This window comes from Artemia sp. Qi Xiang Cuo, chromosome 2 (assembly GCF_049724085.1).
Source record: "Artemia sp. Qi Xiang Cuo chromosome 2, ASM4972408v1, whole genome shotgun sequence".
NCBI classification, from domain to species: Eukaryota; Metazoa; Arthropoda; class Branchiopoda; order Anostraca; family Artemiidae; genus Artemia; species Artemia sp. Qi Xiang Cuo.
This window is the reverse complement of record NC_142795.1, coordinates 18135836-18162101: the sequence shown is the minus strand read 5'-3', so window position 1 is coordinate 18162101 and position 26266 is coordinate 18135836. Positions and strand designations below refer to the sequence as shown.

Sequence of the window (26266 nt, the reverse complement as noted above, 5' to 3'; positions counted from 1 at the left end):
AAATTTGAAAGTTTTGGTAAAACTGCCATCTAAACTCACGTATATACGAGGTTGCCAGCGTTCAACAAGCTTCATGCAATTTTGGGTGATTTATATTATTCTGACGTTCAATGCACAACAAACTGCAATTTATCCTTTAAAAGACAAAAAGTTCTTACTGTATGTATCTGACAGCATAAGCTAACAATTTCGTATTTAGTCTCAAAGATTTTATGGGGTTTCAAGATTTTTTTTTTTTCGCTGCACGAAATTCATTTTAGAGTTCAGACCGCTTACAGTAGAGCACAACAATTACCGCCTCTTCAATGATTTATTGAAATTAGCTCTGTAAGTTCTGTTTAACGTGGGGTACAAAAAAGTCTTTTTCAAAACGAGGGTCTTTTAATTTACTGGGAGGGGAATTTCATTTTGATTGTTGGAATTCAGACAAGAAAAATATGGCTTATTTTGATCCACATATTGATTAGTTCTCAAGCCAAGACGAGAAACCGGTAGCAAACTTCCAGCAAATACCAATAAGCCACAATTCTCACAATGCTCTTCAGGTTGTTTATATCCTATATTCTTCAATCATAAGGTAGCTAACTGTTGTCTGAAGAATCTGATGTCATAAGCAAAATAGGTTATCTTGCTTTAGGAGACGGACTGATTCATTCTGGCATCTTAGTAACCAACGTAATCTAATAATTAATCTGAATATACACTTAATGAAAGAATTTATACAGCTAAAATATACATAGAGCCTATTTTGCAATTTTTATGCTCTTTGCGATTTTTGGCACCGAAAAAAACATGGCTCATTACAAAGAATTAACTGGAAAGAAAAGTGAGTATTGAGATAACATAGAATATATGTAGCGGATTTATATTGCACACAGGCTTTGTAATCTCACAACAGTTGGCGGTATAGCTCATATTTCTGAGATTGAAGGACTGGAAGAAAGCTAGATAGATTGTGAAGGTCTTTACAGATAGTGAGACAGACCTTGGAAGAGAGACAGTCTTTAAACTTTCAGGAAAAGTTTTCTCCTTCAAACACTAGTGGTCCAGATAAAATCTTTTAATTTCACTTTCCATGAGATAACTAAATTGTAAAAGAATGTCTGGAATAAATCAAGTTACCAGAAATTCAAGACTTTATGTCTCTCGATAGCAAATTATTGACAGGAAGAAACTTCTTGTTGTAAGTAATGAAGATGCCTGGGTCAGAAACTGACCTCAAGCTTTTCATTGGGATTTTTTTAACCCCAACTGATCTAGTATCTATTTTGAGCTTCCTTGACCTAGAGGTTAGAAGAGAAACTGGGGTCTTAATATTTTTTTCATATGAACGAGAAAGAGCCCAGGAAGAGGATAAAGAGGGTTTTGCAAATGTTTGATCTGTTGGCGAATCACGAGCAAGCTAATTACGTGTTGACTCTTTCTGGGAATATGAGCTCCAAATCTGTCGATGCCATCAAGAATTTTTTTTCTCTGAGAAAAAAAATATCGGCTAATATAATTGCAGAATGTTGAAGAAAATGATCAAGATGAGAAGGATGACACTAAAAGTTATCAAATAGCTATCTACCGAGTCTTGGAGCACATACAAAAAGGTTTGACTCCTGACTTTGTTGAAGCTACTAATCCTTAAGGACTATTTTGAAAGTATTTGTTCCAGTTTCCCTGGATGACAGCTTTGGCACAAGAATTTATATCCAGGGCCGTTAACAGAACGATAGCAGGAAGAGTACTCAGCTGAACTGAACTGATTGCAATGGGTCAACAATTATTTTGCTCAGAATAATTACAAAAGCCTTCAATGAAATCATTGTTTGATTAGATTGACATTCTTTCAATACTCTTAAGCACTCAGTATCAGCTTGAATAAAAGTTTTGTGAATTCTTCTGAGTTCAAAGCTTGTAAATATGTAAAATATCGTCAACTTGTTCAAATGAGAGTATATAGAATAAGGATGCAATTGTATTTTTCACCATCTATCCAAAAAGTCAAGTTTTTCCTGACAAAACTGACAATGTGGCATTACAGCCAATGACTTGTACAACTTGGTGCGGTTTGAATTGTTTTTAATTCTTATTTTTGACAGATGTTTAATATAATTTTTTGAACGAATCTGGCAAAATGACACTTTTACACAAGTGCCAATGAATTAATTGTTCTTTCTGTATGTTTAGCCTTAGCAAGTTTTCAAATGTAATACTGTTTCTATACTTTTTTTTCTGATGTTTTATATTGTGTTCTAATTTTTTGACCCCGAAATACGACCCTTCGGGGCTCCTGGAAGTTTGTTTTTTTTTTTGTTTTTTTTAGAAGGACTTTATCCAATCTTAGCTTGGCCTGCATAGGTCATGTTCATTTTTTGTAAATTTTGACTTCGTTTAGGTAGCAATAAAAAAGGAAAATAAAGGCACGGTATTCTTCCACACCATCAAAAAGTGTATTTTGTTTTATTTAAACCACTCATATTTGACCGAGGTCTCATTCAGTATAACTAAAAACAAAATTCAAATTTGATCCAAATCTAATCCATAATTGAGCTGCAAATTAAGACCTAATCAAAATTTAAGCATCAATAGCGCCAAGTTTGTTTAAGGCCGATAGACTAGTTCTTAAATCAAAAAATTATTTCAAAATCTGAAGTTAAGTTTATGAGTGAAAATAAATTATTGACATCTTCACAGCTTCCACAATTTTTAGATTTGATGGTATGCAAGACATATTTCATAACTCAACAACTATGTTTATTTCTTTGTTTGCTTCAGACTGTTTCATTTTAGTAGAATTAATGTCAGAAGTAAAGACTAACATTCACAGCATTAGGCTGAAATTTTCCGGACTTTTTGTTTGTGTTTGATCCTCATACTGGATTTGTTTTTAGAACAACAACTGTATTTGATCATATGTGAGTTGCTTTCGCTTTTTATTTTTCTGTATAGCGTTTATATTTTTTTTCACAGTTTGTGTTTATTTTCTAGTTTGTATTAACTTGTTTTACCATCAATCACAATCTAATGCAATGCCGTGTCATTTACTTGGCTATGTGTCGTTTAAAGTTTGCCGTGTCATTTAAAGTTTGAATAGATAGGTGTGGAGGAGTATGCAAACCTTGATTGCCCTCACACGTCTTGGTACTATAGTGAACGTTAGTAGTAATAGAAGTCAGGGGCGGATCCAGGTTTTTTTAGGGGAGGGAGGGGGTGGTAAAATAGGTTGATCCGACAAACTTGTATTAGGAACAAGTTTAATTAACGCAAACTTGCGTTAATTAGGTAAATCACGCTACTTTAGGAAGGGGCACCCCCTCGCCCCCTGGATCCGCCACTGTTAGTGGTAGTACTTGTTAACTTGTTTGATATAGTTTTTTTCTCTCCTTTTCGTGTTGATTAACACTTTGACTCATGAAGCCAAAAAAGTTAGGCTATTATTAATATTTGTATAAGCAGTTTTTGTTCCAAAATCATTGTCTTAATGAAAAATTTTATCCATTGTAAGGGATTCATCTTGTTTTTATTGTAAAAAAAAATGGCAGTGCTGTGCAAGAAACCGCTTATGAAATTTATAATTTCATTTGGAAACCAAAACTACAGGAAATATTCAGAAATTAGCCATACTGTTCAAATCATTTTGATACAACAAGACAAAAATTTTTCATGAATTTATATTTAAAAATATTTTCCTTGTCTATTCAATCGAATCGTGTAGATAGAGTAGTCCATGTCAATAAGTCAAAATTCCTGTAAAATTTGACGTTAAACTTATAGATGAAAATAAGTTAGTGAAAAATAAGCATCATCCGCGATTTCTTAGAATTTTAGGAAAACACGGAAACTATATCATATTTACAGAATTAAGGCACTTGCATTAATAAATTTAGTGCAGCAATTTAAAAGTGATGCAACAAAACGGCTTGCGAAATAATGCAGATTGGCCCAAGTTTTAGGGCACTTTTTTACTTAGCACCGTAGTACAAACATTGGACTTCCGCTTTCATAGTGGTCACTGTTAATTTGATCCTGAAGTTGAGTCCAAGGCTTATATGGTCTGGCTTTGTTTCCATAAACACATTTTTCAATAAGAAAATGTGTCTTTTTTTACCCAGTAAATTACACAGTAATAAAATACAAGTCTTTTATTGTTATTTGCTAAATACTGTTGTTTTTAGTCACCGGTTGGATTTAAAAGGATTTCTAGATATTCATTGGTCAGATTTTGTGTCCTCCTTTCGAAAGTAAGGGTATGACTAGACAGAATAAAAAGAAAAAAATTAGGGGAAAAAATAACATTACATATAACATAGAAAGCATGTGACAATCGGAATTATCACATACAGGCCGCAGAGTCTTTTGTGGGGTCAGATGTATGATTTTTTTTTACATTTTTTTAAATTGTTCCTGTAAAATGTGATTTTTGATCCTTGGAATGTATAAGGATATGAGAAACAACTTCTTGATCCTGCAATATTATATAGAGAGAAAAGAGTGACGTTATGATTTATAGGTGTTTCCCTTGACTATGGATATATTACGTAATTAGATACTAGATATTATAGAATAAAATATAGCAACACACTAGCAGACATATCGAATGTTTGATGTTTTGTTATTATTTATTATTAGTAATAAAATCCTATCTTAGATCGCGGTTATGGAAAGTACTCTTTAAAACAATAAAATAATCAAGGAACGTATGATTTCAAATTACTAAATTCCTTTGCTCTAAGATTTTTGATGAACTTACTTTGATAGTTTTAATTTGCCCCTACTATGGAGCGTAGTCCAGCCAGTAGGACCAAGCCGTAGGACCTTGGCTGTGTCTACCGCTTAAAAAATAAACTTCCAAAGAATAGAAAGAGAAACATTGACTAGACTAGACATAAACTGATAATATCAAAATCATTGTGTGCTTTTTGTTTGACCAAAAAGCATATCTCAAATTCAAGTTCAATAATTCTATGAACTGTCACCAGAAAAATCTATCTACAAATGAAACCAGTTAGGTGATTAGTTAAGAACGTAAAATGCTAAAAACATCACAATCTTATTTTTAGTATTAATTTTGCGCATCTTATTTTGAAATATCATAAATATTCGCATTTATAAATTTCAAGAAGCGACAGTTCGAGCAAAGCCTCAAATTAATCTCAACGTCCCACTATTCTCTTAACCCCTGATATATTATAATTATTAATATTTCATCCTGACAACCTGATCAACCTGACATAACTTATGATTTCGAATTACTAATTTTTTGTTTCTCTAAGGTTTTACGTAGTTTCTTTTATAGTTTTAATTTACCCCTAAGATGGAGCGTAGCCTAACCAGTAGGGAAAAACTGCCTCAATTTAGTTAAACATGTCCCTCAACATTCTCCATAGCTTTGCCTAAATAGAAAAATACAACAACCTTTTAAAACTGCTTTGGCTATGTCCAACGCTTAACAAAAAAAAAAAAAAAAAAAAAAAAAAATAAAACAAAAACAAATAAGATATAACGATTAAAGTTATCTTATGCTTTTTATTTTACCAAAAGAGAATTCCAAGAAAATTTAACTAAAAATCAGACGATTTAAGTCATTCGTTATAATAGCGTAATAATCTAAAAAATATACTAATCTTACGCATTTTATTTTGAAACATCATAAATAATAAATTGTAAAAAGTGAAGGTTCGGTGAGAGAATCAAATTATCCTACTCTTCCCGCTGCTTTTGCAACTTCTAATCTGGTTGTATCACTTTTTGGGAATTTCAACTTGTGGCTTGGAAACATGGGCTCCATCCGACTCATTAGCCTCAATTGGCTGATTTCCCTGTCCAGTTGGCTTGTTGATGCCACTTTTGTTGAAGCCAGCCATGGTCTAAAATGATAATCTTGGTCACTAAGTCACTCAGTTGTCTATGATAAAGCCTCCTGAAAATTTACTCTTGCAACGCGTTCTACAACTTATGGAAAATCACTACGTTTTTCACGCCTACCAGAGACAAATATGCAAAAGTGCTTTTTTAAGGCTTGATATATAACACTGAGAAACAATTGTCAATAGGTGAAAAAAAATATTAAAAAGCTGGGCTAGGAAGGTGCCCGCAGTAAAAAGAAAGGACAAAAAGAGCGTACATTCATGTTAAGTATTCTGGCAAATCTACTGAATGTTGCCTATTTATTGAAGCTTACTTTTATCCGCATACAAGAAGTTAGCCTGCTTACATTAAAACTAAGAAGTTTGATAAATTAAGCCTACTTTTGCCGCCGCTGCTAAACCATCAATTTGTAACATTGGATTATTTCCTTCCAATTTTTTCTCAGCAGCTTCAAGGGCCCCAGCTTCTTTCATGGTCACTCGGTTTAGGTCAACATCCATCTTAATTGCTCCAAAGTCTGAAAAAACAATAATCGATCATTATGTTTGATGAATTGCTTCGTTGTATGCGGTTATCTATGCAGGTTTTATTAACGGGCGAGGGAGGCAAATTTAAACAAATCAAGTGAATTAAAAGGACAATATTGTTTAAGAGTAGAAAACCATAACAATTTTGAGATCAAAGGCAGCGCAATAGCGCTACCTAAGAAAAGAACGATTTTGGCACAATGTATTATCTATTTTCTTATTTATTTTTTTCTAGACCAGGCACTTCGTATTGAAGGAGTTGTTGTAGAAACTTAAAAAAGGGCTCATTTGATTGCAAATTGGAATGGCTAGTGCACTTTTTAATAGTCAAAAGTGATTGGAAGGCAACTAACACCCCTTCCACACCCACAATTTCCCCAAACACATCCAATCAAAATTTTGAGATAGCCATTTTGTTCAACATAGTTAATTTCCGAATAGAAATTATGTTTTTGAGGAGGACACTCCCCCACAACCCTCAGGGCAAGGGTTTCAAGTTATGACCTGGGGGGCATATAAGGTTTTTATAGAAAGCCTTGTCCGTGGAAACTTCAAAAAGGGCTCATTCGATTGGAAATAGAAATAGCTAGTGCCCTTTTTAAAAGTCGTAAGTGATTGGAAGGCAACTAACATCCCTTCCACGCCCACCATTTCCCCAAACCTATTCATTCAAAATTTTGAGACAGCCATTTTGTTCAACGCAGTTGAAAGTTCTGGAAATTATATTTTTGAACATGACACTTCCCCCACAGTCTATAAGGCATATAAGGTTTTTATTGAAAGCTTTATCATAGAAAATTGAAAAAGGCCTTATTCGATTGGAAATTCAAAGGACTAATCCCCTTTTTAATATTTGAAAGTGATAGGAGGGCAACAAACCCCCTCTCACGCCCACCTTTCCCCTAAAAACAGCCAATCAAAATTTTTAGATAGCCATTGTTTTCAACGTAGTTGAAACTTTTGGAAAATAGGTCTTTAAGGATGACCACCCCGCCCCCCCCCAAAAAAAACCCGTCTGTACAAGGGTTGTAAGTTATGCCCTGGGGGCATATAAGGTTTTTATAAAAATCGTTGTACAGAAACTTCAAAAAGGGCTCATTCGATTGAAATAAAAATGGCTAGTGCCCTTTTTAATAGTAGAAAGTAATTGGAGGGCAACTTTCATGCCCACCCTTTCGCCAAGCACATCCAATTAAAATTTTGAGATAGCCATTTTTTTCGAGTAGTTGAAAGTTCTGGAAATTAGGTCTTTGAGGACGCAACCCACCAAAAACCCTCGGGGAAAGGGTTGTAAGTTATGCCCTGGGGTTATATTAGGTTTTTATAGAAAGTGTTTTCGTAGAAACTTCAAAAAGGGCTCATTCGATTGGAAATTCAAATGGCTAGTGACCTTTTTAATAGTCTAAAGTGATTGAAGGGCAACTAACCCCCCCTCTGACGCCCAGCATTTTCCGAAACACATGAAATCAAAATTTTGAGATAGATATTTTGTTCAACGTAGTTGAAAGGTCCGGAAATTACGTCTTTGAGGATGAAACTCCTCCCACAGCTCTCAGGGAAAGGGTTGCAAGGTATCCCCTGGGGGCATTTAAGTTTTTTGTATAGAAAGCGTTGTCGTAAAACATCAAAAAGGGCTCAGTCGATTGAAAATTGAAACAGCTAGTGCCCTTTTAATAGTTGAAAATAATTGGAGGGCAACTAACACCCTTCTCACGCCCACCATTTCCCCAAATAAATGCGATCAAAATTTTGAAATATTCATTTTGTTCAACGTAGTTAAAAGTTCTGGAAATTAGGTATTTGAGCATGATAACCCCCTAAGAGCTCTCAAGGCATGAGTGATAAGTTATGCCCTGGGGGCATATAAGGTTTTTATAGAAAGTGTTTTCGTAGGAACTTCAAAAAAGCTCATTTGATTGGAAATTGAAAGGGCTAGTGCCCTTTTTAATAGTCAAAAGTCATTGGAGAGCAACTAACCCCCCTCTCACATCCATCATTGCCACAAACACATCCAATTAAAATTTTGAGATAGGCATTTCCTTCAATGTAGTTGAAAGTTCTGGAAATTATGACTTTGAGAATGACAAACCCCCAAACTCCTCAGGGCAAGGGTTGTAAGTTATGCCCTGGGGCCATATAAAGTTTTTATAGAAAGCGTTTTCGTAGAGACTTCAATAAGGGCTCATTCGATTGAAAATCCATTTTAATAGTCGAATGTGATTGAAGGGCAACTAACCTCCCTCTCACGCCCACTAATTTGCAAAACACACCCAATCAAAATTTTGATATAGCCATTTTTTTCAAAGTAGATGAAAGTTCTGGAAATTAGATTTTAGAGGATGACAACCCTCCCGTCAGGCCAAGGGTAGTAAGTTATGCCCTGGGGAATATAAGTGTTGTAATAGAAACTTCGAAAACTTTGAAACTTTGAAGTGCTAGTGCCATTTTGAATAGTCAAAAGTGATTGGAGGAGAACTAAAACCCCTCCCACGTCCACCATTAATCCAAAAACATCCAATAAAAAATTTGAGATAGCCATTTTGTTCAACGTAGTTTGAAAGTCCAGAAACTATGTCTGAGGATGATACTCCCCCCACAGCCCTCAGCGTAGGGATTATCAATTATACCCTGTTGACATACAAGGTTTTATAGAAAGCGTTGTCGTAGAAACTTCAAGAAGGACTCATTCGATTGGAAATTTCAAGGGATAGTGTCCTATTTAATAGTCAAAAGTGATTGTAGGGCAATTAACGCCCTTCTTATGCCCACCATTTCCCCAAACACATCAAATTAAAATTTTGAGATAGACATCTTGTTCAACGTAGTTAAAAGTTCTGGAAATTAGTTCTCCAAATGTTTGAGTCTAATTTTTATAGAGCCAAGTTAATTCTAAGGCTAAGGTAACATCATGTTAAGTGATGAAGTGATTTATTGACTAACATCAAATTAAAAGTGACAAAAGAGCCGAGGCACGATATTTAGATTCAAAATAGATTAACAAAGGAATTTCTCAAGATTTTATAGAAATTGCTTGATATAACTTTATTTGAAAAAAAAACCTTAATAGGTGACTTAAATATTAACCTTATGGCTATATCGCTTAATCGTGCTTCGGCTCTTTTGTCAATTTTAATTTGATGTACGCCAATAAATAAAAGTTCAAATAGGGATAAAATCCTCTTAATAGACAGTGATGATGATAACAGTGATAGAAATTCACAAAAATACCAGATATTTCGGTCATATATGCAGTGACCAAAATATATGGTATTTTTTGTGAATTTCTGTCACTGTTATCATCATCACTGTCTATTAAAAGGATTTTATCCCTATTTGAGCTTTTATTTATCGTCATGGACAGGCAGCGTGGTCTCCAAAACTATCTAAGATGTAGTCTAACTCCTGCGTACACACAACTGCTCCTGTACCAAAACAGTCCGCAATTTTAATCGTCATTGTTTTTTTGTCAGTCTTTTCAGGAAGAAATAAAATAATGATATCCAACGTATCAGGCTATTTCCCAGTTGACGCATTGATTTTGATTCCGCGGATTGTTAAATGACGGACATTTCACCATGAGCCGATATACACCAACTAACTCGACCGACTAAAAGTAAGTCTGAGTAAATACTTCATAGGATTTTGTGTTATTTGAGTACTAGTTCACAAAATCTTCATTTGACGAGTTTTACGAAATTGTTAAAAATAGGTGTCTAAAATGCTATTGCATATTTCCCATAGGTTGCTAGAAGGGATCTCTTTCCATAGCTCCGTGATTTAACAGTTGGAATTCAGAGGTGTACATAACGAAATCAAAATACTCGAAAACAATAAAAGACTAGATCAAATGAATAAAAGTTAGATGCATTTGAATGATACAGAAATATACTGCATCATAAATATAGTAAATATTAACAAGCAATACGAAAGTTAACGATCTTACGACTGAATTACAATTTCTAGTTCGTTAGCGAATTACTTCGTTAACCATAGAACAGTTTAGAGAAAACAACTTCCAATAATTCTCTGTTGGGCATATTATAGGCATTAAATGGAAGGACGTACAGTCGATCAAACGGTTATCTATTTGGGTAAGGAACTTTTCCAAATAGAGCAAACATATTTCAAATAGCGTAGATTGCAATCCTTAGAAGGATTAATTAACAAAAAACTCACAATAGAAGTTGTTAAAAGAAACACAAAGAGCTAAATCAAACCTAGACGAGTGGAAATAAAATCAAATATCAAGTTCATGTGTAAAACCAACATAAATAACTATCAATAAAGAAGTAAAACCCCAAACAAAAAGAAATCACAATAAATAATAAACTTAAACTCGGAGCGAACAAAAGGGGGCTAACGCCCAAGTAGTAGTAGTAGTTTTTGCAGTCGTTATAGCTGTATTAGCAGTAGTCTTAGCCGTAGAAGTAGTAGTAATTGTAGCCGCAGTAGCAGTAGTCGTAGCTATAGTAGCAGTAGTCAGAGCCATGTTAGCTGTCCATACTTTGCATGGGGTGGGGGGGGGGCTAAAGCCGTCAAACCTTGTAAAGACTAGAATGTCATTTACGATTTCCTGAAAATAAGTGTTATTTTGAACTGTCAGTTTTTTCTTGTCACAACATCACAAATTTCTTTTAGAAAAATTATCACATTAACCAAGATTACTGAAAGTGTCTAATGAAATGCAGATGGGTGGGTTAATATATACTGGTATTCATCCCTAAAGGCGTGAGCAATTTTTCATCCGGGTTGCAGCGGTAGCTAGCAACCTAGTAAGAGACGATCACGTCCATTGTTAAGAAATATAAAAACCCATAGTTCCTAACAAAGGAGTCAGATCAAAATTTACTAAAGGGCGAGAGATGTAAGTGAACAACAAGCAAGCTATTCTAGTTTGAGGATAAGTGGCTATAAAAATGGACTGGTTTTGAAGAGACAAGCTTTAAGCAATAAGTTTTAATAAGGGGAGGTTTTACACTTCCATATATATGGGTCTCTGTTTGGTTGATTAAATGCTGGGTTGCCGATTATGGATTACTTATTGTTCTGGGAATTAGTAGCATAGATTAAATTAAAAACACAGGACTAGAATCTGTAAGCTTTTGCTATTAGAAATTACCGTTATGTTAACTTGGAATGCTACAATATTTTAAAATTAATTCGTATACCCGAAGATTAGTATAATATTTCCAAAGTAATACCCTTGTTGTTTCTGAAATATTACTCATACGCCCTTTCGCAATTTTAGCACATAAACACAACCATCGTAAACATAGTGTGATATGATATGGTTCAACATCCCACTCAGCATTCCCTGAAAGTTTTACTCTTATGACCTTAGCCTTAGTAGAAGTAGTAGCAGTGGTAGTAGTATAAGCAGCAGAAGCAGTAGTTGTACTAGTAGTAGCAGCAGTAGGAGTAGTAGAATAAGCGGTGGTAGCAGCAGTAGCAATAGTATTAATAGCAGGAATAGCAGAAGAGATAGTAATTAGTAAAAGTAATTAGTAGTAGTAATAATGGCAATAGCAATAGAAACAGCAATAGAAACAGAAATAGCTATAGCAATAGTAAGATTAACAGTAATAGCAATAACAATAGCAAAAGTAATAGCAGTATAGTAGTAATAATAGTACGAGAATTAATAGCAATAATAGTACCAATAATAGTAATAATAGAAACAATAGTAATAGAAGTAATGCTAGTACTAGTACTAATATTAGTAATAGTAGTAATAGTAATAATAGTAGTAATTGTAGTAATAGTAGTAATGGTAATAATAACAGTAATAGTAGTAATAATCGTATTACCAGTAATAGTAGTAACAGTAGTAACGGTAGCAATAGCAGTAATAGTAGTAATATTAGTAATACTAGTAATAATAGCAATAATAGCAATAATAATAACAGTAGTAAAAGTAGTAATAGTAGGCAAGAGTAGTGACAGTAATAATAGTTGTAATAGTAGTTAATAGTAATAACAGTAGTAATAGCAGTATCAGTATTAATAGTGGTAATAGTAGTAACTGTTATAATTTTTAGTAATAGTATTAATAATAGCAATAACAATAATAATAGTAATTGTAAACGTAATAGTAATAGTAATTGTGATTGTAATAGTAATCGTAATTGTAATAGCGATTGTAACAGCATTTGTAATAGTTATAGGATCTGCTTGACTAGCAAATGAATGACATCATTACCAGGGCATTTCACATAATCTTGTGTGGCTTCTCTTGTGTGGCTTCTAGCAAGGAGGCCAACATTTATAAAGTTGGTGCAGGAGTATTGGATTTCCACAGACTAAGTGATGAAAATAAAAACAAATTAGTTGGACGACCATATTTCATACATTTTGTCTGTCTCTTTCTCCAGACAGCTGTACATTTGCATGCTTATAAAAGGCCGCAACATTGTCACCGTCCATCTTTCTTGTTTTTGATATGGACTTCCTTGGGCTGTCTCTAACAGTACAAAAACGTATCAGACTTGCCTTCATAGCCACGACTGTATTTGAAAATTTTTATTTGTGCTGATATGCTTAATTATTCTTATTTTAGAAAAATGTCAATTTTGTCTGTTCTTATTTTTCGAATACAGTACTCAATAGTATGATTTTGGAAAGGCTCTTAAAAAAATAGTTGGAGGGTGGGGCAATCCTCCCCTTTTATATGTGCTTAACTAGTAGCAGTAGTAGATTTAGTGATAGCAGCATTAGTAGCCGTGGTACAGGAAGTCACAGGTCTAGTAATAATATTATTATTAGTAGTAACAGCGCTATTAGTTTCGGTATTATTAGTATCGTATTGATCGTAGCAGTCGTACTTGTGTTAATAGTTGTAGTAGTAGTTGTAGTGGTAATAGTAGTTGTAGTGGAAGTCATAGCAGTTTTAGTAGTAGTAGTCGTAGTAGAAGTAAAAATGGTGGAAGCTGTAGCCGTAGTAGCAGTCGCACTAGTAGTAGTCATAGTAGTGGCAGTCTTAGCAGCAGAAGTCGTAGCGGTAAAAGTCGTAGTAATAGTAGTTGTGGTAGTAGTAGCAGTCGTAGTAGTAGTAGCGATAGCAGTCGCGACAGTAGTAGTCGTTGTAGCAGTTGTCATAGTATGGTTTGTCTTAGTAGTAGATGCAGTACAAGTAGCCATAAGAGTAGTATTCTCAGTTGGATTAGTAGATTCCGTAGGCGTAATGGTGACAGTCATGAGAGTGGTCCTAATAGCAATAGTCATAGTAGCACTGATAGCAATAGTAGCATGAGTGTTAGCAGCAGTAGTAGCATTAGTAGTAATACTGGTAGTTGTAGCCTTAGCAGTACTGGTCGTATTAGTAGAAGTCGTAATAGAAGTAGTCGTAGTATTAGTTGGCAGTAGTGTTCACTGTAGAATCAATCATAGTGTAGTAGCAGTAGTAGCATTAGTAGAAGTGGTGGTAAAACAGGTCGTAGTAGGAGTTGATGTGCAGAGCACAGTAGTCATGACAGTAGTAGTCGTAGTACGGGAGTCGTAGGTGTAGCAGTAGTTGTCATAGTATTAGTTTTTGTAGCAATAGTTTTTGTAGTAGTAGCAGTCGTGGTAGCAGCAGTAGTAGTAGTAGTAGTAGTTAAATTAGTGCTATTCGTAGTAGTGGTAGTTGCAAAAGTAGTTGTCATAGTTGTCATAGTAGTAGTAGTCGTTGTAGTGGTAGTAGTAATAGTGATCATAATAGTGGCAGTCGTAGTAGTGGAAGTAGTAATAATCTTAGCAGTAGAAGTAGTCAGAGTAACATTCGTAGTAGCACTAGTTGTAGTAGTATTGGTCTTAGTTATTGTAGTTAAGGTATACTAGCTGTATTACTAATAGTCGCAGTAGCTATCGTGGTTGTAGTACTAGTAGAAGTAGTTGTCATAGTAGTAATAGTAGTTGCAATAGTAGCAGTAGCTGTAGCAGTAGTAGTAGTAGTCGTATAAGTAGTAGTAGCGGTTGATGTTGCAGTCATGGTTTTCATAGTATTTAGTTGTCACAGGCCTAGTAGTAGTTGTCTTAGTAATTATAGAATAATGTTGGCAAATTGCAAAACCTCCTTCATCGAAAATTTTGTGAGTTGCATAACTCGAGACATGTCTGATACAAAACACTGGAGCAAAAGCACCTGTTTACAGGCGAATACGGCTTTTACCATGCAGGAGTTGCATTTGAAAGCGTTTGGGCTGGATAAGACTGTCTATGGCCTCATCTAATAGGGTTAGATGATCACCCTGTAAGTCCATCGATTGTTTTGTGCCCTTAAAATCTGCCGACATTCCAACTTCCGCTGTTCCAACTTCTTGTATGCAGTTGATTTAGCAACGTTTCGGGATTTTCTTTTTACCTCCACCTGTAGTCTTGGATAGATCAATAGACACTGAACTGGAAACCCCATATTTCCAATCTAAAGCTACAAAACAAAGCTTAAATTGACACTAAAAGAACTGACAAATAAACAGAAACAGAATAAATAAAACATACAGGGCTTCCTCGCAAAAACCCTCATTGCTCTGAAGAAATAAAATCTACCCAGGTCTTGGATATTTTATGAATCAACCCTTTCGTAACCCTTAACGAATGCAATTCCTTGTTTTTTAGCTGTCACTAATTTAGGCTGAAAAAATGCACCAACGTTAAAACGGGAATAGGGGCGCAATGCTTTTCCTCTGTTGTAATTAAGTTTCCACATGTATTCTGGATCTTTTCTCTGGTTTACTACATCACTCATAATTTGGCTTGAAAACAAACTTTCTTTCTTTCTGTCCTTTTCCTTTGCCTTCTTGTAGAAAATAAAGCCCATGAAATTTGATGTCATCTTTATATCTGGTGACATCATCAAAAATTTCTTTTTCTTGACTTTTAATTTTTTCCTTCCGGCTCATTATCCCTTTAAATAACTTTACGTCTGATATAAACATGTTAATCATGTTCCATCTATGTTTCAGGTTAAAACTTCCAGGGAGCAAAAATCAGGAAAATTACCAAGAGGGACTCAAAATTTTTTTGTTTAAGAAAATTGTTACAACTACTTACTTTTGTAAGTACCAAATCATAATGTTAAAAATAAAATACAATTTTACACAAAAAACTGCATCTTCATATATAAGATAATGAATGACGTCATATTCGTATGTTACACCCATAAATGACGCTATAGTTAAACTATATGATGAAGTCAGTAGCAATGACGATGTTGACCAATACACAAGGATAACAGAGAAAAGTCACATAAACAGGCGAAGTCGGTACTTAGTAAACACGCATGTAAACAAGTCTCTAGAGAGAAAGCAAAAGCTACTTTTCCTGGTTAGGCTTTGATGGGCTGGTGTTATTTGCAATAGGCGTGGAAAATATCTGTGATATCATTTCATTCCCATGAATACCAGGCCAACAGGCTTGTTAGTAAATAGCCTAATAAACCATTTCAAGCTATTAATGGATTAGGCCCGGTCTATTCATAAGTGATTATGGCCCACGAAACATGAAAATAAATTGGTAGTGGTATTAAAGCGGCTTAAGTTCTTTTGTACGCATCAGGTAGACAGGAAGTTTCACCTCCGCTTTCTCTCATGTCCGACTTATTTTTAAATTGGTTCTTGTCAATTTTGATTTTCTAAGATTATGAAGTCCAATAGATGATCGAAGTCCAATGAACTTCTATTTTTTTCATAGAAGTTCAGAGTCCAGTAGATGATTTTAGAATTTTATTTTATAAGAAGGTTACTGAGATTGAAAGTATCTAGGATATGCTACTGCATGAACTACGTGATGCATCTCTTATACATAGTGTAACTACGTTAGGAAGTGGCTTCAATACAATTGGCGTTTTAGATATTCTAGGCTAGCAAAGCTTTTCAATATGAATATACAAGCCAAAGCCCCATCCAATGCTTCAAATACCCCAAAAGTTTCTTTCAATAGATATTCAAACTCAATACTCAATCCATTCCCTACTGTAAAGGTTTAAACGATCCTGCGAAATTTTAATTTTCTTCTCAAGTTTTTGGCCTCTTCTTTTTTTGTGTAGTGTTATTTGTTTTCTGACTCAGAAACAGAAGTTAAGCCCATCTGCGCTTGTTATAAATTGAGCTGGTGAAATAAATATTTTATCTTACCTGTTTTGAATGAAAAGAGAAAGTGTAGTTTCAATCCCAGTTACCTATTTCTGCAGACCTCTTCCAATTTCACCTAATACCTTTCGGGTTATACATATTCATTACCATAAACTTTCTGAAAGAAATATTTCTTACTTTTTGTGTTTTACTTTATGCACTAATGTATATTACTAATAAAAGCTTCTTCGATTCTGGCAATACAAGACAATTTGAAGCTTTTCAACCTGTCTTTAATCTATTTTAAGTTAATACTTCTTAGAGTTGCATTATCACTTGCATAAAAAAGCTTAGGAAAGAAAAATTGTGTACCTTTTGATGCCTTTCCTGATTCAAGGTCGTGAACAACTGGTCTTGGTACCACTAAGGGTTTCTTGTCAAATGGTACAGAACTCTCGCCTTCATTCTCTTTTGCTGCTGCCTTAAGAAAAAACCCTGTTAACATCATACTGATAAAAATAGAAAAATTTTATCAAACAGTTCGTGGTAACGAACTGTCAAACAGTTCGTCGTAACGAACTGTAAGTAAGGAGCGACCCGGCTCAATGGTAACCGAAACTTTAGAAAACGGGATTTTGATACCAATAGATACATAAAAAGAATCAGATTTTAATGTTGATTTCAAATATATTAGTTTCATCAAGTTTAGTCGAAACCATCAAAAGTTACGTGCCTGAGAAAATTTGACTGATTTTCGAAAAAAAGGGGAAAGGCCCCCTAAAAAATATAGAACCTTAATGAAAATCACACCATAATATTCAGCGTATCAGAGAACCCTACTGTATATCTTTCAAGCTCCTATCTACAAAAATGTGGAGTTTTGCATTTTTTAACAGAAGAAAGATCACGGATGCGTGTTTATTTATTATTTTTTTTCTCAGGGGTGATCATATTGACCCAGTGGTCCAGACCGAGAGACCTCTGTCGAGTAACGAAAACGGCACGGTTAGGAAAAGGTCAAATAAATTTCCCTTGGGGGCCTTAGCCGTCGTGGAGGGGAGAGCTTGGTCTTCGGCCTTGGCTCAGCCGGCGGGGGGAGGGGCTGCCGCCAGTGCGGAATGGATGCCAGCACACGAGAGAGAGAGCGAGAGAGAGAGAGAGAGAAAGAGAGAGAAAGAGAGAGAGAGGGGGGGACAGAGCCTTCATTCAACTGTATGTCTTAGGGATTCCTGCTATTCAATTCTAAACTGGTTAAGCCCTTTGTGTAGACTTGAAATATTTTTGGTCCTAACCTGCTATGTCAAAACCAGATGCATTTCCTGCGCTCCTAACAGTTTATAACAATTTGGAAGTGAATGAGTATTTATTTTGCAACGAAGAGCTAAAGATAGCACCAAAGGGATACAAAAAATAATAAGAACCCAGGTAGTGATAGTGTGATAAATAATCTTCTGAAATACAGTGGTTGCGAATTGAGGGAAAAATTACTGAAGATTTTCAAGTACGTAGCAATTTTAGGAAAATCTTGGTTGAACCCGTTTTAAAGAAAGGCGATAAGAGTAGGTGTGGTTATTGTATCTCCATTACATTGGTTTCTTAAGGAAGCAAATTAGTAGTAATCTACCTATTAATAGAAAAGGGACAAGGAATGGGCCAAGGAAACCTACGCCTGAGGCACGAATATGTGTGCAGTTTGACAAGCACATTGCATAAAGCGATCAAACACGTTATATTTGGAACAAGGGACGAGATTGCGTAATGCAATCAGAAAGGTTTAGACGATATATGTCTTTATCAAGTTCATTCATCTATAACCATAACATGTTTTTTTCCTGCATGTTTCTAAGCCAAAACTTTTGATCGTCACATTACGTGTTCAAAATGTTTATTGCGCCTTCTGTAAAAAGTATTGGTTACAGTCATAGGGTAAGAAAATCATGTTGTCGTATAAATAATGATTTTTACTAAAGACACAACCAAGCCGCGCATGTTTCTGATTCAAAAATTGTCAAACACTAATAGCCTCTAGGCTGAACGTACCTTGCATCTTGTCTAGAATTGATTGGCATATGGTGTTAAATCATTTACCAAAAAAAACTATTTGCGAAAAAGGGTAGAGCATTTGCGAATTGGACTGTATGAACGATCTTAATTGAATAATAGGGAAAAAACAGGGCTAGACAACATTTGCGAATTTTATCGTATGAAGGTGGTAGAAAAGGGTCAATCTGATTAGCAGTTAAGGTAACCCCGAGGGGGTTGTTAACTCATAGCTTATTTATTATAAATTTGGAATACCATCAATCTATGGAAATGGTTAACGATGATAAAATGGTCTTGTGAGTTGACCTACCTTTACCTCCCCGATGTGTTCTGTATAATACACAAACTACCGTTCGAACAGTGTTGTCAATATAAAATATGGTCTAACGTTATAGTATACTAAAAAGTTGATACTAATAGAGATGTAGATGTCAAGAAAAGAATTTTAATAATGAAATTCAGAACAACGATTAGAAATCCTTGCAAATCAAGAAGTGAGGTGTTTATGAGTATGAACCGTCAAGGATCATAAGCACCAATGACCCTAACCACCAAGAACCTCAACCTCCAAGGGTCCTTTATCACCAACCTCCAAGGGACCCCTCCCCCCAACTTTTTTAAGCCTCTCCCCCCCATTTTTTTACACTTTTTAAGTTTGTTTTAACTTTTTTTTAACATGGGATTTTTTCAACTTTTTTTATATGTCTTCGAATGAGATGAAACATGCTTAAAACATTAAAACTTTACATTTAATATTTTCCAAACTCAAAATGAGAATGGTATAGATATGTTAGTCATGACTTTTACTATTGGAAAAATAATGTTTGTAGTAGCACTTTTTTTATTGGACTAAATTTTTTTTATGCACTTAGAAATTATTCAACTTTTTTTACGTATCTTAAAATGACATGCATATTGTATGTCATTTTCAGTTAAATTGCCAGAAAAATAAAAAGGGCATTGGCAGAAAATATCATTAAGGAACATAAATATGAATCGATGAAAAAAAAAGTACCAGAAAACGTTACTACCATGGATCAAAAAGTCAATGAACCAAATAATATCAAAGACGAAAAGCATATTGAGCCTTTCGATAAAACACCTGTAAAAATTGTGTATGACTCAAAATGGAATAATGATTATTCTACTGATTACGAACTAAGCGGAGACAATAACTATAGTATCAAGAGAGAACATGGTGAACCATTTTATGGAACAGATTCAAAATGTCCAAAGTTGTTCATTGATATTAATATTTTATAATAAAATATATTTTTTGTATTAATATTCTACATGACATTATTTCATTAAAAATATATTATGCATTACATTGTTATATGTTCATTATTTTTAGAGTATGCTACCATATCAAACGTTTTGAATGTCTATTGAAACATCGGTGATATAAAAAAAGGAATTTGCATACATCATATGTCGGATAGATAGGTTAACATAGAGAAAATCTAAGTATAAGAATGAATAAATTCTCCATCAACATGTATTTACAGATACTTGAGATAGCATTGACAGAATCTAAGTATCAGAGTGAATAAATTCTTTATCAATGTGTTTTGACAGATACGTTTGATAACACTGACATAATTTAAGTATCAAATTGAACAAATTCTTTATTAACATTCTTTATCGAAATCATTTGTCAGGTACGCCGGATAACATTGACAAAATCTATCTATTAGAATGAATAAATTCTTTATCATCATCCGTTGTCGGATTTGTCACTATGAAAAAATTGTAAGTAAGTAAGTAACAAACTCTTTCTTGAATTCACCTCTTGTATACACAATACAGAAATTATAAGAAAAATTGTAATTTCCAGACTTCATTTGCATGCAATAGATACCGAGAGTTCTATGACTCCTTCCCGTAATGAATTCTAAGGATTTTATGACTCCTACCCACAATGAATTCAGATGTTTTTAGGACTCATCCCCCTAGCCATAACTCCATTCAACCTTGAGCGGAGGTATAAAAGTTTGATGAAGTACTTCTCTACTTAACAACTACATTAATAGCTTCCAAGATGATAGGACTGTATGAAACAGAATTTATCGGTTTGAAAAATCATCTTGTGTTGTTATATTTGAATGTGCATTTTTATTATTGTCTATGGAACTCGAAGAAATTGACTGTTATCATTGGATAGTGAACTATAATATGTTTGAGCATGATAAAAGCTTGTGGAGTACTACATTACGTCGTATAAACAGACTGGGATTCTACGATAGAGTGATTACACCAGTGATGCAAAAAGCTGGGTTAATTTAGGTTCACATAGAGTGGCTCCACCACTCTGTGAACCTAAATTAACCCAACTTTATTTGTTTACCAACTTTGTGCATATCTCTCTCACTATGAGTGTGCGTAGTTTACTACTTACTTACAATTTTTTCGTGATTTCATGATTGAAAATCTGTATTGTGTATCAAGGAGGTGAATTCAAGAAAGAGTGTGTTTCTTACTTACATTTATTTCATAATTTCCTGAATGAGATGTCTGTATTTTGTATCCACTGAGGTGAATTCAAGAAAGAGTTTGTTACTTACCTACATTTTTTTCATAATTTCTTGAATGAAATGTCTGTAATGTGTATTAAAGAGGTGAAGTCAAGAAGCAGTTTGTTACTTACTTACAATGTTTTCATAATTTCTTGAATGAAGTTTCTGTATTTTGTATCCAAGAGGCGAATTCAAGAAAGAGTTTGTTACTTACATTTTTTCATAATTTCTTGAATAAAATTTCCGTAATGTGTATCCTTGAGGAGAAATCAAGAAAGAGTTTGTTACCTACAATTTTATTTTATAATTTCTTGAAATGAAATGTCTGTATTGTGTATTTTTGAGGAGAAATCAGGAAAGAGTTTGTTTACAATTTTTTTTCACAATTTTTTGAACGAAATTACCGTATTGTATGTCCAGGAAACGAATTCAAGAAAGTTTTTTTTTACAATTTTTTCATAATTTCCTGAATTAAATTCTGTATTGTGTATTCAAACGGCAAATTCAGGAAAGAGTTTGTTACTTACTTAGAATTTTGTCATTATTTCTTGAATTAAATGTCTGTATTGTGTATCCAGGAGGCGAATTCAAAAAAGAATTTGTTACTTACTTACAATTTTTCATAATTTCTTGAATGAAATTTTTGCATTGTGTATCCAAGAGGTGAGATCAAGAGAGAGTTTGTTACTTACTTAAAATTTCTCACAATTTCTTGAATGAAATTTCCCTAATGTGTATCCAAGAGGTGACAACAATAGAGAGTTTGTTACTTACTGGCGATTTTTTCATAATTTCTTGAATGAAATATCTGTATTGTGCATCCAAGAGGTGAAATCAATAAAGAGTTTATTACTTACTTACAATTTTTTTCATAAGTTCTTGAGTGAAATTTACATGTTGTGTATCCAAGAGGTGAATTCAAGAAAAGGTTTGTTTACAATTTTTTTTCATAATTTTCCGAATCAGATATTTTTATTATACATGCTAACGGCGATTTCAAAAGAGAGTTTGTTATTTACTTAGAATTTTGTTATAATTTCTCGAATAAAATTTCCCCATTGTGCATCCAAGATGTGACATAAAGAGAGTTTTTTAACAAAAATTTTATAATTTCCTGAATTAAATTTCTGTATTGTGTATTCAAACGGCGAATTCTAGGAAGAGTTTGTTACTTACTTAGAATTTCGTCATAATTTTTTGAGTGAAATGTCTGTATTGTGTATCCAAGAGGTGAATTCAAGAAAGAATTGTTACTTACTTAAAATTTTTTCATAATTTCTTGAATGAAATTTCTGCATTGTGTATCCAAGAGGTGAAAACAATAAAGAGTTTGTTACTTACTTGCGATTTTTTCATAATGTCTTGAATGAAATATCTGTATTGTGTATCAAAGAGGGGAATTCAATAAAGAGTTTGTTACTTACTTACAATTCTTTTTATAATTTCTTGAATGAAATGTCTGTATTGTGTATCCAGGAGAAGTCAAGAAAGAGTTTGTTACTTACTTCCAATTTTTTTTCATAATTTCTTGAGTGAAATTTTTATATTGTGTATCCAAGAGATGAATTCAAGAAAGACTTTGTTTACAATTTTTTTCATAATTTAATGAATTAAATTTCTGTATTGTGCATTCAAACGGCGAATTGAAGAAAGAGTTTGTTACTTACTTGGAATTTTTTAATAATGTCTTGAATGAAATATCTGTATTGTCTATCCAGGAGGCGAATTCAAGAAAGAATCTGTTAATTACAATTTTTTCATAATTTCTTGAATGAAATTTCTGCATTGTGCATCTAAGAGATGACTTCAAGAAAGAGTTTGTTACTTAATTACAATTTTTCATAATTTCTTTAATATAATTTCCGTATTGTGCATCCAATAGGTGAAAACAATAAAGAGTTTATTACTTACTTGCGATTTTTTTCATAATTTTTTGAATGAAATATATGTATTGTGTCCAGGAAGCAAATTCAAGAAAGTTTGTTTACAATTTTTTCTTAATTTCTTGAAAGAAATTGCTGTATTGTGTGTCCAGGAAGCGAATTCAAGAAAGAGTTTGCTTTCAATTTTTTTTCATAATTTCCCGAATTAAATTTTTCTCTTGTGCGTCGAAACAGCAAATTCAAGAAAGAGTTTGTTTCTTAATTACAATTTTTTTAGAATTTCATGAATTAAATTTCCGTATTGTGTATCCAAAAGGTGAAAACAATAGAGTTTGTTACTTACTTGGTGTTTTTTCCTAATTTCTTAAATAAAATTTTTATATTGTGTACACAAGAGGTGAATTTAAGAAAGCGATTGTTACTTACTTACAATTTCTTCATAATTTAATGAAATGAATAGAACTATTCTAAAGAATAAAAATATGTTAAGCGTAAAGATATTTACTGTTTAAATATTTTAGCAGATTTTTTAAGACAAAACACATTTACATATTAGTTGTACTCAAAATTTACTGTTAAATATCAAAAAACGAGGATCCTTTGAAATTCAAGAGTTTTTACCGTGTCTTATGCATTTATCGTGATCAGGTCTGTCCCTAAGTATCCACTTCGCAAAGAAACTAACCTCGTCTTCAGGACGGTGATAAGCCCCTTCAAATTTAGGACACTTAAATTCTTCTAGATTGAAAAGTGGAATCCTAGGGTCACACTTTGAATTAAAACTTTATCTGTAGGTACATTACCCTTTACATAGATTGCTTCAACCCCGAAAAAGCTGCAATTTTCACTGACTTCCTCCTGAACATTTCTCAGTTCCTGATCACTATTATTAAGTGGTGTAATCACTCTATCGTAGAATCCCAGTCTGTTTATACGAAGTAATATAGTACTCCAAAAGCTTTTATCATACTCAAACATATTATAGTTCACTATCCAATGATAACAGTCAATTTCTTCGAGTTCCATAGACAATAGTAAAAATGCACATTCAAATATAACACCACATGATTCTTTTCTCAAACCGATACATTCTGTGTCATACAGTCCTATCATCTTGGAAGCTTGTAGTTGTTAAGTAGAGAAGTACTTCATCAAACTTTTATACCTTCGCTCAAGGTTTAATGGAGCTATGGCTAGGGGGATGAGTCCTATAACCTTCTGAATTTATTGTGGGGAGGAGTCATAAAACCCTTAGAATTCATTGCGGGGAGGAGTCACAGAACTCTGGGTATCTATTGCATGCACATGAAGTCTGGAAATTGCAATTTTTTTGATAATTTTTGTATTGTGTATCCAAGAGGTGAATTCAAGAAAGTTTGTTACTTACTTACTTACAATTTTTTCATAATGACAAATCCGACAACGGATGATGATAAAGAATTTATTCATTCTAATAGGTAGATTTTTTAAATGTTATCCGACATACCCGACAAATGATATCGATAAAGAATGTTAATAAAGAATTTATCTAATTTGATACTTAAATTATGTCAGTGTTATAAAACATATCTGTCAAAAGACATTGATAAATAATTTATTCACTCTGATACTTAGATTCTGTCAATGCTATACCGAGTACCTGTCAATAGATGTTGATACAGAATTTATTCATTCTTATACTTAGATTTTCTCTATGTTAACCTATTTATCCGACATATGATGTATGCAAACTCCTTTTCTTACATCTCCAATGTTTTACTAGACATTCTAAACGTTTGATATGCTAGCTTACTCTGAAAATAATGAACACATAATAATGTAATGCATAATATATTTTTAATGAAATAATGTCATGTAGAATATTAATACAAAAAATATATATTATTATACATTATTAATATCAATGAAGAACTTTGGACATTTTGAATCTGTTCCATAAAATGGTTCACCATGTTCTTTCTTGGTACTCTAGCTATTGTCTTCTCTTATTTCGTAATCAGTAGAATAATCATTATTCCATTTTGAGTAATACACAATTTTTAAAGGTGTGTCATCGACAAGCTCAATATACTTTTCGTATTTTGCATCATTACGTTTATTGACTGTTTGATCATTGCTAGTAACGTTTGCTGTTACTTCGTTTTTCATCGATTCACCTTTATATTCCCTAGTGATAATTTCTCCCAAAGCCTTTTTTATTGTGCTGGAAATTTGACTGTCTATTATCAGATTATTTTTATGAAGGTAACAGTCACGGTATATAGACAAGATCTGGTTTATGATATTAGTAGAAGAGTAGGCCTTTCTTTTCGTCTTTGCTTTCATTTGAATGCTAATACCCGAAAGCTGACGATATGGTTTAACACTGGGTAACATGTTACCAAAAGCACTAGCAAGAAGATGTCCCTCTTCATCAACTATTATTTTTATGTTGGCATTCTCTTTGAGTGCAATCATCTCCGGAGATCTCAGTCTCGCATATCCCCCATCATAAGAGTTGAATTTTTTGGTACTCCAAAGAAATTCAATTCCTTACTGTCATGACAATGCACGCATAATTTTCCGATAGTGCTACTACTTGTACTTATTTCATAGTTTAAATAATTCTCCTTGTCAGCATTCAATGCTACAATAACACTATCATGTGAATACACTTTCTTAAAATGCTTCATTTTCACTTTTTAGAGGTATTAGTTATGTGTTTATCGTTCCACTGTGTAAGAAATACTGATTTAATACATGCAATAAACTAGGTAGTGTCGATAACCGGCCATAGAGTATCAGTGGGAAAGCCGTATCGTGTCTCTGAGCAAGCATAGAGTACAATTTTTAGAGCCATAAGCATATTTCATGTCATTTTAAGATACGTAAAATAAAAAAATTAAAAAATTTAAGTGCATAAAAAAATTTAGTCCAAAATAAAAAAAAGTGCTACTAAAAACATTATTTTTCTAATAGTAAAGGTCATTACTAACATATCTATACCATTCTCATTTTGAGTTTGGAAAATATTAAATTTAAAGTTTTAATGTTTCAAGTATGTTTCATGTCATTCTAAGACATGTAAAAAAAAGGATGAAAAAAATACTATGTTAAAAAAAAGTTAAAAAAACTTCAAAAAAGCATAAAATATGGGGGGGGGGGAGGGGCCTAAAAAAGTTGGGGAGGGGTCCCTTGGAGGTTGGGGATAAGGGATCTTCGGGGGTTGAGGTCCCTGGTGTTTAGGGTCATTGGTGCTTATGATCCTTAATGGTTTATACTCATATATACCTCTATACTTGATTTCCAAGGATTTCTAAGGGTTGTTGTGAATTTCATTATTAAAATTCTCTATTATCTACTTCTCTATTAGTATCAACTTTTTAGTATACTAAAACGTTAGACCATATTTTATA

General features: G+C 33.5%; 1 protein-coding gene across 1 annotated transcript in view; it reads right to left on the bottom strand.

The window, feature by feature from the left end:
• Window positions 1-5605: 5605 nt before the first annotated feature.
• LOC148954964 (uncharacterized) overlaps window positions 5606-26266 on the bottom strand; it is a 48843-nt gene continuing 28182 nt past the window's right edge. Inside the window, exons 3-5 of the mRNA XM_089108005.1 lie at window positions 16802-16910; window positions 6237-6373; window positions 5606-5855 (exon numbers count right to left, since the gene is read on the bottom strand). Coding sequence (XP_088964131.1) covers window positions 5730-5855; window positions 6237-6373; window positions 16802-16910 — 372 coding nt within the window. The 3' untranslated portion in view covers window positions 5606-5729. The remainder of the gene's footprint in view (window positions 5856-6236; window positions 6374-16801; window positions 16911-26266) is intronic.